The sequence below is a fragment of the Anneissia japonica genome, unplaced genomic scaffold (assembly GCF_011630105.1).
Source record: "Anneissia japonica isolate Jap-2015-1 unplaced genomic scaffold, ASM1163010v1 scaffold699_len907043_cov185, whole genome shotgun sequence".
In the NCBI taxonomy this organism is placed as follows: domain Eukaryota; kingdom Metazoa; phylum Echinodermata; class Crinoidea; order Comatulida; family Comatulidae; genus Anneissia; species Anneissia japonica.
This window is the reverse complement of record NW_022722982.1, coordinates 98,374-114,656: the sequence shown is the minus strand read 5'-3', so window position 1 is coordinate 114,656 and position 16,283 is coordinate 98,374. Positions and strand designations below refer to the sequence as shown.

The following is a 16,283-nucleotide window of genomic DNA, read 5'->3' as shown; positions in this document are numbered from 1 at the left end:
ATTTGAAATTAAAGCACCGATCCCACCCCCTCCCTTTGAAATTCTATTTTTACCAATCCATTTGAACCCCTTAACATCATTAATTAATTCTCCCTTCAGAAATGTTTCTGCAACCCCAAAGATATGTACATTTTGAGTAGTCATTAACTTAACAATTTCTTGAATTTTAGACTGTAACCTATTAACATTGTTGAATGCAATATTTAGAGAGTAATTATTATGACTATTACTTCTTTTACCAACCTTCCTCTTTCGTCTATTCCCATGACCTCGTCTATGGCGCTTTTTTCCCCTTCGTTGTTTAATATTACTTATTGCTGGCCCATGAGAATGTGTTACAGTTATTTCTGAATTCTGATGGGGGACGTCAATTTCTGAATAAACTATATCTTTCATTTCATCTCGAAATAAAGTAAAGACATTGCTAGTGTTCACAATGCTGTTGCCGTTGTCAAAAATTTATCATAGCTCCAAAAATTTATCATAGCTCCAATAGGAACAATTAGCACAGTAGGTGTTAATCTTTTAGCATTCTTAATCCATGATTGCCTTCTTAGGTTTTTCTACTTTTGTATATTGTTAAATCATTTGATCTTGAGAATGTGTCCATGATGGACAAGAAACATTGATCTTCTTTTTTTGTCATACTTTAATTTATTGTAACTACTGTATACTTCCATGAGTAATTTGACCAACAACTCAACACATCATTATCAGGAAGTTTGTTTTTCTCATTACACATACCATGGCCATGTGTAATTCCCATTTGAAATCCATAAAGGTACAGTGTACTGGATAAAATTTACATTACAATAATGAACTGTCAGTGGAAAAAATTCTTTTTTTTTTTCAGACTACATTCACTTTTTTTTATATTACAGTAGTTTTAATAACAGTAAAAATACAACAACATTGACATTTTTAGGCAGTCGTAAATGTTTTTGAAAGAAATTAGCAATATTTGTACTAAATTTTAACAATATTTATTATCTATTTTATTATACAAATGTTATTATTATGATAAATTACACAAAAAGTAAATTGAGATTTATGTATATAGTAACAGTGGTAGAAAAAATAACATGGCAATTGATTAAAAAGGGCTGCCAACAAATAAATACAACATTTTTATGTTAATTATTCCATCATTGCTTTCCTGTACATAAACAAACATACCTAGTAGTCATAACATGATTGCTTTAATAAAATAGCAGAATAAAAATGCATAAAGAACAATATTGGATGTTTAATGTAAATTTTACAGTACCATACATTTTAATGCCATTTTAACATTTTTCAATTAAAAACTACTCGAACGAATGTAATCTGTTTAGTCATTTAAACAAACAAGGTTAACTCATGCTAATACACTACATACCACTGTACACCAAATTTAATACAGGCTGGGTATGCAAATCGGTACAGTGTTCTATTTATAATTTTTTTTTTTTTTTTTTTTTTTGTCGGATTGGATAGGAAATTATAGAAAGAGGCAGGCAGGAGCGGTGTATACTAGGAAGAAAGAGCTGAAAAAAAAAGCTCCAAGTGGATACAATATGTTTGTCTCTGAATACCTGTGCCAAGGTATATTGTATATTAAAATTTAAAAAATAAATTTTTAACTTTTTACAGTACCTAACATGTTTTCACATTTAATATTATTAATTTGATGTTTTTTATACCACTTTTGGATAAATAATAGTAGATCCATTATGTTTATCATTGATTTTCAAGAAAATTGTTTAAGTTTGTTGTTGCATCATTAATGTGCTGTGTTGTATAATTGGTAATCCATAAAAAGAAGCATTTCTTATTTAAGATACAAGAGCTTGTATGTAAGTAGGGTTTTAGGATACTTAATTATGGGGTTTACTTATTTAAAGATTGAAGTATTTTTTTCCTATCATTTCCATTATACATGTGTATGTTTGCAGTGTAAAACCCAAAAGATCAAAGAGTATTTCAAATAAAATCATAAAATATTATAAAATTAAAAAAAATAAATATAAATAAATATTTGACCATGTTAAGATTCAATATTTTAAGAATAATTAAGCTGCCATCAATAATCAGTCAATATATTCTGTATTTTGCCACTTCAAATATTCTGAAATCAAGTATTGATACTGTATTTATTATTTATACAGAACTGGCTAAAGGCACACCAAGACAAATTGCCATGTGTAATGCCTCAAAGGAGTGGAAGAAAATAAAACATCAGGGCAAAGATGAAACGTACGTAAATAAAGCAAAAGAAATAATTCTTCGAAGTCCAGAAACTATGACGGAAAGTCAAAAAAATTTGGCAATTACAAGAATTGTAAAGGACATAGAGGCAAAGGTAAATTTTGTATCTCAAGTTTTTATAATTCACTGTGCTTTAAATCAAATTATTGTTTGATCATAATATAATTTATTTCTACAGATTGAAGAATTAGGAAAGTTAGGCGGTGAGGGCCTTGCTGTTATATTTGTTCCAGCCTCAGGGAAGTTATTAAAGACCGGAACCACAGAAGCCATTAAATATCTAGAGACGTCTGATATCGATGTTAAGTTTTCAAAATTTACAAGTGGTAAGTACTGTAAACAATTACTTCATACATCGTGGAACAGTTATTTTACCTGCCAACAGTCTAAAAATCACTTTTCAAGCAACTATTATTGAAGAATTAGGAAAGTTAGGCGGTGAGGGCCTTGCTGTTATATTTGTTCCAGCCTCAGGGAAGTTATTAAAGACCGGAACCACAGAAGCCATTAAATATCTAGAGACGTCTGATATCGATGTTAAGTTTTCAAAATTTATAAGTGGTAAGTACTGTAAACAATTACTTCATACATCGTGGAACAGTTATTTTACCTGCCAACAGTCTAAAAATCACTTTTCAAGCAACTATTAAGCAGTTAAAATGCCTCCAGTATACAGTTTTAAAGTTGAACTGACAGTGAGGCTAATACTCTTAATATGGTACTGTAATGAATTTTATGTTAAATGAACGAACTGTAAAAAATAAAAGTAAAATCAGTAGCTAGATATACAGTGTAATTATTAAAAATTTTTAAGTAATCGAGGGCAGTTATTTTTTTAATTGTGGTATTTATAATGAGCATTGTTGTTCACTCTTGATCATAGTATTTCTGTAAGCATTAAACTTGATACAATAATGAATAACCAAATAAAGTGCCACCCACGAAACCCTTCCAATGTTTTTTGGTTTTTTTTCCATCGCTGTTTTTAATCTATCTTTAAACCATATTTCTTCTAATATTAACCCCGGGTAACTATTCTTTGAAGGTGTTTTTAGGGGGGTTACTAATTATTAGTGTAGGGGGTTACTATTACTAAGCTTATTTTTTACACTTGGTAATTTTCATCAAAGGACTATCATCAAATTTCATGCTAAAATATGTTCCATGTTTTGAATTAAAATTGGAATATTGCAGTTTTTCAAATGCAATCACATTGTAAAAGTGCCTATATTATGGATTAAAATATGTTAAGGAGGAAATTTAAAATGTTGATTAAGATTTGGATATTATTTTTGTAAATTTTGTTTGTGCTTCTAATAGTAACACCTGGGGTTACTATTTGAGTAGGGGGTTACTATTATAGATTAAACTTTAGAGGGGTTTACTATTAGAGTAGGGGGTTGCTATTAGAAGAAATACAGTACTTGTGTACAGATCTGAAACACTAACTCAAAATATGATGCTATTTTGTTTTTCAAGATGATCATCCGACATGTGTTAAAGACAAGAAGAAATTAAAAAAAGAGGTACAACAGCTATTTAATGAAAGATTTTGTAAGTAACCTCTACTTTTATAGTAATAACATTAAACAAAGTGAATGATATAGTTTAATTAACTGCTCTTATTACTCAACAAAGTTTTAATTAACTGTTTTAATTGTAAGAAGATCAAACGTCATTACTGTAACATAAAATTTATAACATTTGTTTTATTAATAATATTAGTTTCAGCAACAGGTAGACCATGTGTACCTTACCAAGAAATACGACAAGGAAGGTGGGAAATATCTGGCCTTCCAGATGGAGTAATATTCAAGAAGCCATCCAGTTATGGAATTGCTACATTGACTGCAATCTTAGAAAAGCCAAATATAACATTTACAGGTAATGACACATGAACATGGCAAGCTCATATTTTTTTAAAATCTAACAAATATAATACCTAGCCTTGTATTAATCATACTATTTAAACATATTTCAGTAAAGAAAAAATTACTGAAATGCATTACTCTTTTGTTTTTAGAATGTACAAATAGAGAGAAAAGTGATGATGAGAATGATGCTAATAATGTCAATGCAAGAGAAGACAAGGAGAATGAAGCTGACACTGAAAATGATGAGAGTGATGGAGAAGAAAATGAACCTGAAATTCAAGGTTTGTTTGGATATAGATCTAAAATAAAGTTTTTAACATTCAAACACAATTTATAGGTTTCTAATTAATGGAAGTTTTATTTTCTCACGATGTAAATCAATATGCATTTCTCACTTCGAATTAAACCTTTATGTAAAACAATCGAAATTTTTTATTAGTATTATATGTATAAAATTTATAAAACATTCATAATATATATAATTTTTTTGATATAATTCATTACTGTATGTTTTTAACCAAAACTGTTCACATTTTATAAGGAACAAAAAGCTCACATTGTATAGCAGTTGTAAAGTTTTGTGAATATTATATATTAATAATATTAATATTTTTATTTTCCCATAATTAAGTCGATATCAACACTGTTGATTCTTCAAATTAAACTTGTTATTTTGGATGGTTCTAAAATACATAATGCATAGCTTAACAAAATATGTCTTTGGATAAATTTTAACTGCTTGTGTGTTGAACAGTATAAAGAGTACCTTGTTTATTTTTTTCTAATTTCTGAATAAGGAAAAATTAATGAAATGCCTTTCTCTTTTGTTTTCAGAATGTACAAATAGAGAGAAAAGTGATGATGAGAATGATGCTAATAATGTCAATGAAAGAGAAGACAAGGAGAATGAAGCTGACACTGAAAAAGATGAGAGTGATGGAGAAGAAAATGAACCTGAAATTCAAGGTTAGTTTGGATATATAGATCTAAAATAAAGTTTTTAACATTCAAACATAATTCGTAAGTTTCTAATTAATAGAGAGTCAGAGGAAATAAGAAAAACAAAGTAATTTTGATGAGCCTGATGCAAAAATAAGTGCTTGAATCCCTAAGCACAAAATGAGGTAAAAAAAGTTCTACAGCACCTTAGTAAACCTATACGTATACACACACCACTCAATTCTTATTCAACACCAGAGATAAAAAAAGTAATACACCTGTGTGTATACAGTATTTACTTGTCAAAATGGAAATTAGAAATTCTGAACTTTACAATAGAGTACTTGATAGCAAGAAATTACACAAATTCTAGTACATTTCAGTCTACGATTGGTTTTTAATTTCATAATCATTTACAAATTTTTTTCTAACACTAGACGTCTATCTCATTTGTTAAAACTCATATTTATTTTTTATATTAATTTATTATAAATGACCTTCTTCAGATACACTTGAAAATGAAAGTGTTAAAGTTAAGGCATTTAAGAATATTGCAGTTGATAAGAGTGAGTGCTGTTAATGATAGAATTGAGCCACCTTGTAAAATAATTTTTATATGTTAACGATAATTATAGTGATAATTAAGTAGTGACAATTTGAAGTTCATGACGGTGATTGCAACATTCAGCTTGCATAGATTAAAAAAATGACAAAAAAAAACCAAATGTATTCCTTAGTATGTGTAAAATACGTAATATACACTATGATACAATGACAAATAGTTTGGTAATTAAAGGTGTAAAATCTAGGGTAAAATAAATACATTGTAGCAACAAAATAAATGAAGAAAACGTTCTAATTAATTTTTTTTTTTAAATTTCAGTGACGGATTTAGAACAACTATGCGAAATTGTTGGAGTTGATGAAACCGTTTCAGGTAAGGCAAGACTTTTTTTATACCTTTTTTCGCAAACCTGCCGGTCCAGAAAATATGGATTTTCAGATATTTAAAATTGAATTATTGGTTTGTTAGCAAACTCGCCACTAAATGAAAAAACCTAATTTTATTTTTATTCTGCCCTCCTCCTTAAAAACAAGGATTAAAAAAGTTTTGCTCTAAAAGAAAACTTGATTGGGCAAGAGTCTTATACTTAGGTTTTGTGAACTCTGATTCAAAATAAAACTAATACTGTGTTTTTGTGAGCACTCACTTTGTTGAAGAATTATAACAAAGTAAACCTGAAAGTTGTTTTTTTTTAAATGTTTATTTCATTATCTTCTCAGTAATTATGAAAATTATACATAAATTTGCCCTTTAACTTAAGTAAATCTTCCACCCACTCACCCATCCACAAAAAAGATAAACTTGCTTGGTAAACCTTTGATTTCAACAATGGTATCCAATTTTAAATTTTAACCAAAATTATAGTATGATCAGATACAAAACCAGTACCTTTGTTAGACGATGAATCTTTATAATTTACCATTCAATCACTCTAATGTGTACTTTTTATTTTATTACAGATGTCTACACTGTAGAAGAGATAAGGAAAAAGAGGCGAAGAAAAGGCAAAACAGAATACCTTGTGAAGTGGGAGGGATACGAAGAATGTACCTGGGAGCCGTATAACAATATTCCTTATAGTTTGAGAATGTCAAAGTTAAAAAAGAAATTTAAAAAAAAATGGTTTGCGAGGGATTACAAAAAAAAAATTCTTTTTTTTAATTCGTTTTAATTAGTTGGTAATATATGCTGTGACAGTTTCCTTTTGCAGTATTACAGTGTACAGTATAATAAGGCCTAAAAAATTGTTATGTTGCCCAAGCCAAAGACAATTTCAAAAGAGGGTCGGTTGTTCGCACATATTATAGCGATTCCATTTACGACTACGTAAGGTTTGCCTAGGGCTAGCCTATTGTTAATTTACTAATAAAATACTTAAATATGACAAATTTTACAGTGATATTGATCATCTATAATTGTATTCAAAATTCATTTTACCACATCACTGATTTCCAATAATAGGTACAAAATTTCTAGAGCACGTATCAGGGCATACAATGTTGATTCTGACTTTAGCACAAAGGTATTTTCCCTATTCTTCGTCACTTTACACTATGATTCTATTAGAGAACACATGGTTTTAGAACTATTTTAAATGTCTGTTTTTGTAGTGTATTTAAATTAAAAATCATATCCATTTTTTAAAAAAATTCATAAAACAACTGATATTATTATTATCCAACCAATAAGGGAATACCTTGCAAATTTTGGCGTCATGAAGGTTTTAAAGTTAGCGTAAAAACTCATCTGTGTTGTTAATAAAAACCTTGTATTGAAAAATTGAACTTATGTTCTCAACACATGAAAATTGACGTACCTCTAATTTTCAGCTGACTACTTCAGTCTTCTTCAGTACATCTCCTGAAGAAGGCTGAAGTAGTCAGCTGAAAATTTGAGGTACGTCAATTTTCATGTGTTCAGAACATAAGTTCAATTTTTCAATACAAGGTTTTAAAGTATTAGTTGCCAATTGTGAAGACGGGAGGATCTGTCCAAGACTGGCATACATATGCAAAGATTTGGCTAAATTTTAAGTTACTCTCCTGATACTATTTAATCATTTTCCATCAAAATATTACTGACAGTTGAATAAATGCATTGGATTTAAAAAATTTGAATTTTTAATTTTTCATAAAGCAAAAAAAAAAAATTAAATTTTATGGTCAGTCGGGCTTGGGGAACATAACAATTTTTTTTAGTCCTAATGTAAATAACAACTGTTTTCTTTTTATATAATTTAGCTTGGTTATAATATAGAACATATGCCCTCGATTTATGTAAAATTTAAGGTTACTGTTAATAATTACAATACATATAAGTATGCTACACTAAAAGCATCATAATTTTAAATGGGGATGAATTTACACATGATAAAGAAATAAAAATAAAGATTAAAAACTCATTTATTAGTATTGTATGTATAAAATTTCCATCATATATATAATTTTTTGATTTAGTATAGAAATTGGGGAAACTTTGCTTTTCAATAATTTTAGTACCTTTAATTTTACTACCAGGTTTTAACCAAAACTGTTCACATTGTAATAGGAACATGAAAGCTCCATACATTGTGTAAGCAATTTTAAAGTTTTGTGAAGACACAACACTGACGAATTATTTCACTGTATGTTGTTCAATATGAAAAATTATTCTGAAAATATTTTTTTTCTTTTGCTTAAAAGTATGAAATTAATAAAATATAGTATTTCATCCAGGAGCTTTTCTAGTTTTTATATGAGTTTAACCAAAAAAAATCTCATTACTTTCATATGTCTAGCATATACATTTACGTCCACCAGTATAAACATAAGTTACACAGACTTAATTTCATCCTAATTTTGAAAAAAAATTTTTAATGTACCCAATTACATAGAGTATAAATATTACATTAAATATGTACTGCCACTCAAACCAATCACTGGAAAATGTCAAATCAAGTGGGTAATATTGTGAATACATAAAAATTATAAACATTCCACAAAAAAATGATTGAAAAATATTCTTTTTTGTTTATTAACAGAAAAATTAGTTTTAAAACCTCGACGTCAATCATATTCAATGCGTGCACACTGTGTACCATAAGCAACAGTTTAGGCACCGCCTATTACCCACTGTTTCGTCAATTCGCTGTAGGCATCACGCTTGACTTCATTCTCTTAGCTGGTGAACAAATTTAAGAAACTGCAATGAAGAGTTATAAAAATGCCTATAAATCAAAATTATTTTTTTTCGTTCTGCATTTAAGTGAAAGTTAATAACTTATATTGTTCTTTCATATTATCACTTAATATAAAAAATAATTTTTATTTGATTTTTTGAGTGGCAGTGCATCTTTAAACATCAAATGAAAAGATGATGACATCATTTTTCAGACCAATAGGTATATAGCCTAGGCCTAGGCGGAGAAAAATAAATCCACTGTGGTAGCAAATCAAATTAAGTAGCAAATTTGACAATGACTATCAGGCATAATTATTAAATAGTACGTAATATTACTTTTACATTTGATTTTTGTTGTTCTCTGCACATATTTCGATGTAAAACGATGCCTCGCATGAATCGTTGTTATGCCTCGCACTTTTGGGAATGGTAAAACGATGCCTCGCATGAATCGTCGTTTTGCCTCGCTGCCTTGCATGCCTCGCTGCCTCGCACTTTAGTACTACCCGTAACATATTTTAAAATATTTGTTAGGCCTATACATAGGCCAACATTTTACTTGCTAAATTAATAATAGAGATTTCCTGTCTTTCGGATTCTGTAAACATGGCATAGTAATTTCATTTCACTTCCCTCCCATTTTGAAAGTCCAGGAATAGGCCTACTAGCCTCCTAGCTGGCTTCAATTTAAATTTTTGAGCTAGGCCTAGGCCCTACTAGCAGGGCACAGGAATTCACGGTATTACTATAGTTTCCCATACCGTTTGGTTACCGTGACTGAAAGTCCGGTCCTAGGATAGGCGGCTAGTCTCTAGTAGGCCCCTAGTCTAGGCTAGCCATATAGGCCTATGTCTAGCCTAGGCCCTAGCCTAGATGCCAAACCCAATCCACCAATCGTAGTGAAACCAAATGCAAGTCCTCTTTCGTGCTAATCTTAGCACCAGACCTACAGTATACAATTTTTGCATTATCGAATAAATGTTATGACTTATTTATATCTATTGACTGTCTACTATAACATCATAATAGGCTAGTAACTATCAACCATGAATTGGGACGAATCAACTAAACTAAGAAATACACCCTGTCGCTCTGTGATGATATCGAACGAATGCGACCAATGACGTGACAGCAGGATCAGCAAGTGTACACACTTGTAGTACAAAGTATTCTGTAGTGTCTCCAGACATGGAACAGCGTACTCCAGCATATAGAGTTGGTTGCTGTCACTGTTTACAGACGAGGAACAGCCAGGAGTTCCTTGTCTCTAGACAGGAACAGTACAATAATCGGGTGGAATTTTGAGAGGGGAGCGCAAGGATTTAGTAAATCGCAGACTTGTGAAACATTGTGAATTTATAATGGTTATATGAATGCACAGCATAACATTGTAGGCCTTTTGGTATTCAAATCATTAAAGCGACAGGCATTGATTATAATACATTAAAATATCTCTATTTTACAGAAATGACGTTCTTGGGCGACGCAAGGTACGGCGTTAAAGTGCAAAAATTGAAGCTCCGTCGTTGCGAAATGTTCGCGAATTCTAGAGAAAGGTTATCTCGAGCTCTGATTGAGCTACTGATAACCAAAGAAGACTGCGCCACAATGAAGATTTATGGACATGCCAAGGGCAAAACGGCCCTTGAAGAAAAAAAAAAAGAAGGGCCCTCAGAAGTGAGTAGATGGACAACAGTTATCACCTTTGTTTAAATAAACATGCATGATTTAAAATTGTTCCTTTTGCTGTGATTAATAGTGTTACCTAGGCCTGCTGTATAATTTGTTCATTCATCTTTTTTCTCGAAATTGTTTCATACTACTGCTAATGGCTACACCATTTAAAAAGCAATGATAGGGTCACATTTTAAGGGCTTATTGGAATCTCCGTTGAAATAACACTCATTTTCTATTCAAACACAAATTTTCAGAAAATTAGGTAACGTTTTGTAAAAAACTTTTCGAAACATTAATCATGTCAAATACTTTAATTCACTTCCTGATGTCATATCATAAATTGTAATTATTATTCAGACGAAATTTACCTCTTTTATTATATTTACTTTATTTATTTATTTATTTTTTTTTGCAGGTCTCATGTTTACAGTATTTACACGGAAACAGATGAGAGCAAAAAACAGCAATCATGGGATGAGATTGTGAAAAAATTAAACGATAAAATTAGAGCAATTCGTAACAATAAATATAAGATAAAAATGTAAAAAAATCAATGATCATCAATAATTAATTAATAAATAAATCAACCAATTAATCAAATAGGCCTAATCAGTTAATATAAATTAAACCAATCAATCACTTAATCAATTAATCAATCAATCAACCGATCGTTCTTTGGAAATTTAAGTATTTTGTTGATTACCACAGCTGTTGTGAATCTTTTTTCTTCTTCTTCTATAGATACATGTGTAAACCAACAAAAAGATGAAACAGGTCACAAAATATTATCATCATCTATGGACGGCCTAATCCAACAATCCTGATTGCAATCCAAGTTTTTTTTTATTTCGAAAGAACGGACCCTGCCGAGCTGCCGATAGGCATATGAATTCGGGTTAAGATTCCAATATGGTCTGGAGAGATTCCCGAACAAGATCGCGCTCCCGGTTGGTATCCAGATATATCGGGACCCTGACTAATGATGACTGCAATCCCAGTGGGATCCCGTCGAAATATACAGATTCCGGTCGTGATCCCAATATACCATGTGAATGTCGGTGAATGATCTGAATATCCCAATCGCAATCTCGGTTATTATCCCAACATAGCGGGAATCCCGACCAAATATCCCGGTGGGATCCCGTCTGAATATCCCGATCGTGATCCCGATTGGGATTCCGTTATAGCGGGAATCCCGACCAAAAATCCCGGTGGGATCCCGTCCGAATATCCCGATCGAGATCCTGATTAGTATCCCGATATACAGGGAATCCGAACTATCCCGATCCCGGTTAGGATCCCGATATACCGGGAATCCCGACCAAAAATCCCGGTGGGATCCCGTCCGAATATCCCGATTAGGATCCCGATATACCGGGAATCCCGACCAAAAATCCCGGTGGGATCCCGTCCGAATATCCCGATCGAGATCCCGATTAGGATCCCGATATACCGGGGTTCCCGACCAAAAATCCCGGTGGGATCCCGTCCGAATATCGCGATCGCAATCCCGATTAGGATCCCGATGTATCGGGAATCCCGACTAAAAATCCCGGTGGGATCCCGTCTAAATATCCCGATAGTGATCCCGATTAGGATCCCGATATACCCTGATTCCCGCCGGGAATCCCGACCAAAAATCCCGCCGGGATCCCGGTCGGGATCCCGGTGTTTTTTTTGGTGGGGATCCTCCACGGACAGATCAAGGTAATTTTGAGCACTAGTTACTAGATTATCTAGTGTGGCATCAGCCGGTATTGACATAGCAACCGCTGCTCTACATTTAGGTGGTAGTGTTGCAATAAATTTATTTTTTATCTGTGGATCTGCGTATTATATTCTGTGTGCTGCCTGTTTGATACAGGTAATATGCCTTTCAGCACTATCCCCTGTCTGGTAAGTGATTGAGTCGTACTCCCTAATGTGGGCGTACACTGATTTGTTTTTGCTAAACCTAATAATAAATTGAGTTTTCAAGCTATCCAATGTGTCAAATGTCTTTCCTTGGATCCATAGCCTAGCCTGACCTTGTAAACTACGCTTAAAAATGCTAATGACATTTTGTAATGCAGCATCATCTGCAGGATTTTGTAGCGTATGGGCTTCTAAGTAGTCCATAAACGAAAGAAAGTGCGCACTACATTGATCATGGTCTGTTGTTTCACCATCATAGCGTTTAGGTAGGAAATCTGTCTGCCTTAATTGAGGGGGCTTGTGGCACTTGTGGTGCTTCGTCTACCATTATGATTAAATTAGCAAATTAGATTTTAAAAAAATATGGTAATGCAAATACATTAACTAAACTCAATTGTTCAACGGAAGCAGCAAATGCAATGATTGAAAATACACTCCAAACTCTTTCACACAATGATGGAATTTAACAATGTATTCAACTTACCCATTTACTTCATTCTTGATAAACAAAATGCAATTTTCAAGCAAACAAAAGTTCAGTAAAGAAATGAAATTTAAGGGAAATTAAATGTTCAAAGTTAAATGTTAAATGTTCAAAATTTAACGTTGGCCTAAAGTTCAAAATTTAGAGCGTTTTCTATCGTCATGGGGTGAAGTCGGCTTGTCTCGAATCCTAATAACTTTCGGTGATCTGTCGGCTTGTCTCGAATCCTATAATAAGTTTGTCATCTGTCGGCTTGTCTCGAATCCTAAAAAGTTTGTCATCTGTCGGCTTGTCTCGAATCCTAATAAGTTTGACATCTGTCGGCTTGACTCGAATCCTATTTTGTGTCTGTTTCGTTTGTTACGTTGTAGGATTTCGGCTGCTAATTGCAGATATGCCTAGCAATATGTGATTTGCTTGTAGTTGTTGCGGTATTTGAAGAAAACGTTTATTCATTTCCAAGATTCATGTCATTTAGAAAGGACAAACAATCTGCTTAACCGCAATTCGGGTAGCTTTTAGTCGTTTGGTGCGTCCTCAATTGTTTGGCGATATGTGTTCAGCTTTGGAGAGGAGGTACCGTGAAATCAATGATTAGGGTCTTCCCCCATGTTAAATATCGGTTAGTTGTTGGTGACTTTAATGAGTAGTATGACACAGTTCCTTTTAGTACACTGCAAACTTTTTATTCACACAAACTGTACGTTGGTTACAATTAGTTAAACTCCAGGTTTCAGATGTTAGAGAACCCTTTTAGAGTGGAGTCAGCTCAGCCCTGTACTTTTCTTCTGTGTTGAATCTAACTACTGACTACTCACTACTACTGGTTACTGATCATTGCTGATCCAGTGATAGTGGGGTGTTTGCCTAATATACTTTAGGTAATGGGGGTGTGTCTCAAGTAAGTCACCCCATAATTTTAGAGTTTCTGATTGGATCATAGAAAAATTCTTTCTCTATGATTTAGTAACTTGTTTACCAAAAAACTGCTAATTAAGATGTATCACTAACTTCAGAGCTTAGGCTCAAAACTGACAATCATAGATTCATAGTGTGAGAAAGGCCAAGTCCAACTGACTAGGATAAAGTTATACAAAGTCCAGTTATATTATTAGATTATCTGTATACTCAAATTGACCATTAAAACTGTCAATCCAATTTAAGGCATTTATCAGGTGAAGGGTATCGATTCCAATGGTTATGCAAGTTAATACCATTGAACCTTAATACTACATTACATTAACTGCACATTAAAGTAATTTAACATTATATTTATGTATTAGGAACAAGCAATGGAAAGCGACACTTTAAAGTTTGGAATGGGGCCAACTGTTTATTACAATATTTCAATATATTATTTCAACTTGCAAATCATAAACCTACTTAATTTTATTTAGACAATTTCATAAACTTTCTTCCTGCAGATAAATATAATATCCAAGTTGCTGGAAGCTTGCAAAAAAACACTAGATGAGCAGGCAATGGAAATTCCAACCAAGTATGCCAAAGAGTTGTCATATAAAGCCAACGTGATGGAATCCAAATTCGTTCCACTTTTCACAAAATTTTCAACAGTGGAACAAAAAATCAATCATACTCGTCCGATTTCAGATATGATACAAGAAATTGGTGGGTATATTTTCCTAGCAAGGACAAATTAAAAAAATAAATATATAACAGGCCTAAACTGATACATTTCAACAAACAAGCAAGGAATGTTTAGAATCTGAAATGAGACAAATAATATAATAATAAATATTAACATCCCCGAGATACATGACATACATACATGAGTACATTTTGATTATTTTAATTTAAATTGTAAATTATCAAAAATTTAGACCATTAAATTTGATATTATATAATAATGCCACAATTGTATCTTCATCATCAGGTAATGAAGAATGGAGAATCTGGGATCATACTGCAGTCAAATCACAATCCTTAAATGATTTCTTACAGACAATTCGACTGCATAGATACAGAAGTACATTATTATCATGGTGTAAAAGGAAACACAGTATTTAAAATGTCATTAACTTTGTACACACAAGCAGCGATTGATTTTTGAATCAATGTAATGTACAGTATCTAAATTTTGTACAAACAATAATACTATATCAGGGGTGACATTTTGAAATGAAATAACAGGAGGAGTTTTATTAATAGGCGGAGGTAAATGTCGCAGAGTGACATCCGTGGGCTATTTGGCCCGAGCGGAGGTGGGTTTGTGAGGGGGTGCCCCCCCCCTCCCGACCTAAGAAAAAAAAATTACTGTAAGATGCCATTTAACAGTGTTTGAATTGGCATTTAACAGTGTTGAATTTTAACTTTTGAATTGTGTTGCCTGAGCGGGGGTGGGTTTTGGATGGGGTGTCCCCCTCCCTACCTAAGAAAAATAATTACTGTAAAAATCCAAGCAGGCCCCTTATTATTATATTTAGATAATATAATATCATGCTGACTCCAAAAAGACTATAAGAGAAGTCATGATTCAATATTTCGTTCTTTATTCGAACATCTTGTAAGATACCATAAAAGTGTTGAATTTAAGTTTTGAATTGTGTTGCAATGTTCGATTTTAGAATGTATTAAGCAGAACACTGTCCTTCGTCAGGGATAACTTTTCTATAATTTGTTTTTATTTATTTATCAGCTACACAAACAATATATTTGTCTTGCACAAAAAAAAAAGTTATTGAATACATGTTCTTTTTTCTAAATATTGTATTTGTATACAATGGAATAATAATCTGCATTGCTACAGCCTTCGAAATTAGCGTCGGCATTCTTCAAGTGCCTGCAGCTAACGACGGCACTAATTTTATTTTATTTTATTCAATTTAAAGGTGAAAAAACACAAAAATATACATAATAAAACAACAGTACAATCAGCACCTGAGGGTAGCCATAAGTGGGATCAATTCAAAGAATTGCACTGTGAAGTGGCTTTACTTTTCCGCCATCTTTAATTGCTACATCATGACGGTCGGCACTAGATTCCATCCCTCAAAATGACATGACGTCACATGTCGTGTATCTTCGGTTGTTTTCACAAAAGTTGTTTCTCAGATCATCTCCGACCAGATTGGCTCTTCAATGGAATGGATCATGGATTCACAAGCATGGCAGATGATACTGATAGTAGTGATAGTGACCCGTGCACATGGCCGAACAAATTTCAAGGCTCAAAAAACCAGTGTCCACCTTCCAAATAAGAAACCCTACTTCCATCGTCCTCAGATGCTGTCTCTTATACACATCTAGATGTGTATAAGAGACAGCCTATCGGTAGGTCCCCTTCGAGGCCCCTAGAATTCAGGGGCCCTGCGGACCGCCGCATGAGAGAGCATAGGCGTTACGCCACTGGTTATAACCACTTCAAGTCTAGCACAGTGGAGTAACAGGCGGGGAAGGGGAGAAG

General features: G+C 32.7%; 1 protein-coding gene across 6 annotated transcripts in view; it reads left to right on the top strand.

Moving 5' to 3' along the window:
• Window positions 1-7,431, top strand: part of LOC117112036 — an 11,686-nt gene extending 4,255 nt beyond the window's left edge. For 4 of the 6 annotated variants that reach the window (XM_033255080.1, XM_033255082.1, XM_033255081.1 and 1 more), the window contains 9 exons: window positions 1,477-1,584; window positions 2,148-2,341; window positions 2,426-2,573; window positions 3,727-3,801; window positions 3,973-4,131; window positions 4,271-4,402; window positions 4,956-5,087; window positions 5,944-5,997; window positions 6,585-7,431. In XM_033255080.1, coding sequence (XP_033110971.1) covers window positions 1,557-1,584; window positions 2,148-2,341; window positions 2,426-2,573; window positions 3,727-3,801; window positions 3,973-4,131; window positions 4,271-4,402; window positions 4,956-5,087; window positions 5,944-5,997; window positions 6,585-6,796 — 1,134 coding nt within the window. In that variant the 5' untranslated portion in view covers window positions 1,477-1,556 and the 3' untranslated portion in view covers window positions 6,797-7,431. The remainder of the gene's footprint in view (window positions 1-1,476; window positions 1,585-2,147; window positions 2,342-2,425; window positions 2,574-3,726; window positions 3,802-3,972; window positions 4,132-4,270; window positions 4,403-4,955; window positions 5,088-5,943; window positions 5,998-6,584) is intronic. The other 2 variants (XM_033255084.1, XM_033255085.1) reach the window with 2 other exon arrangements.
• The last annotated feature ends 8,852 nt before the right edge of the window (window positions 7,432-16,283 follow it).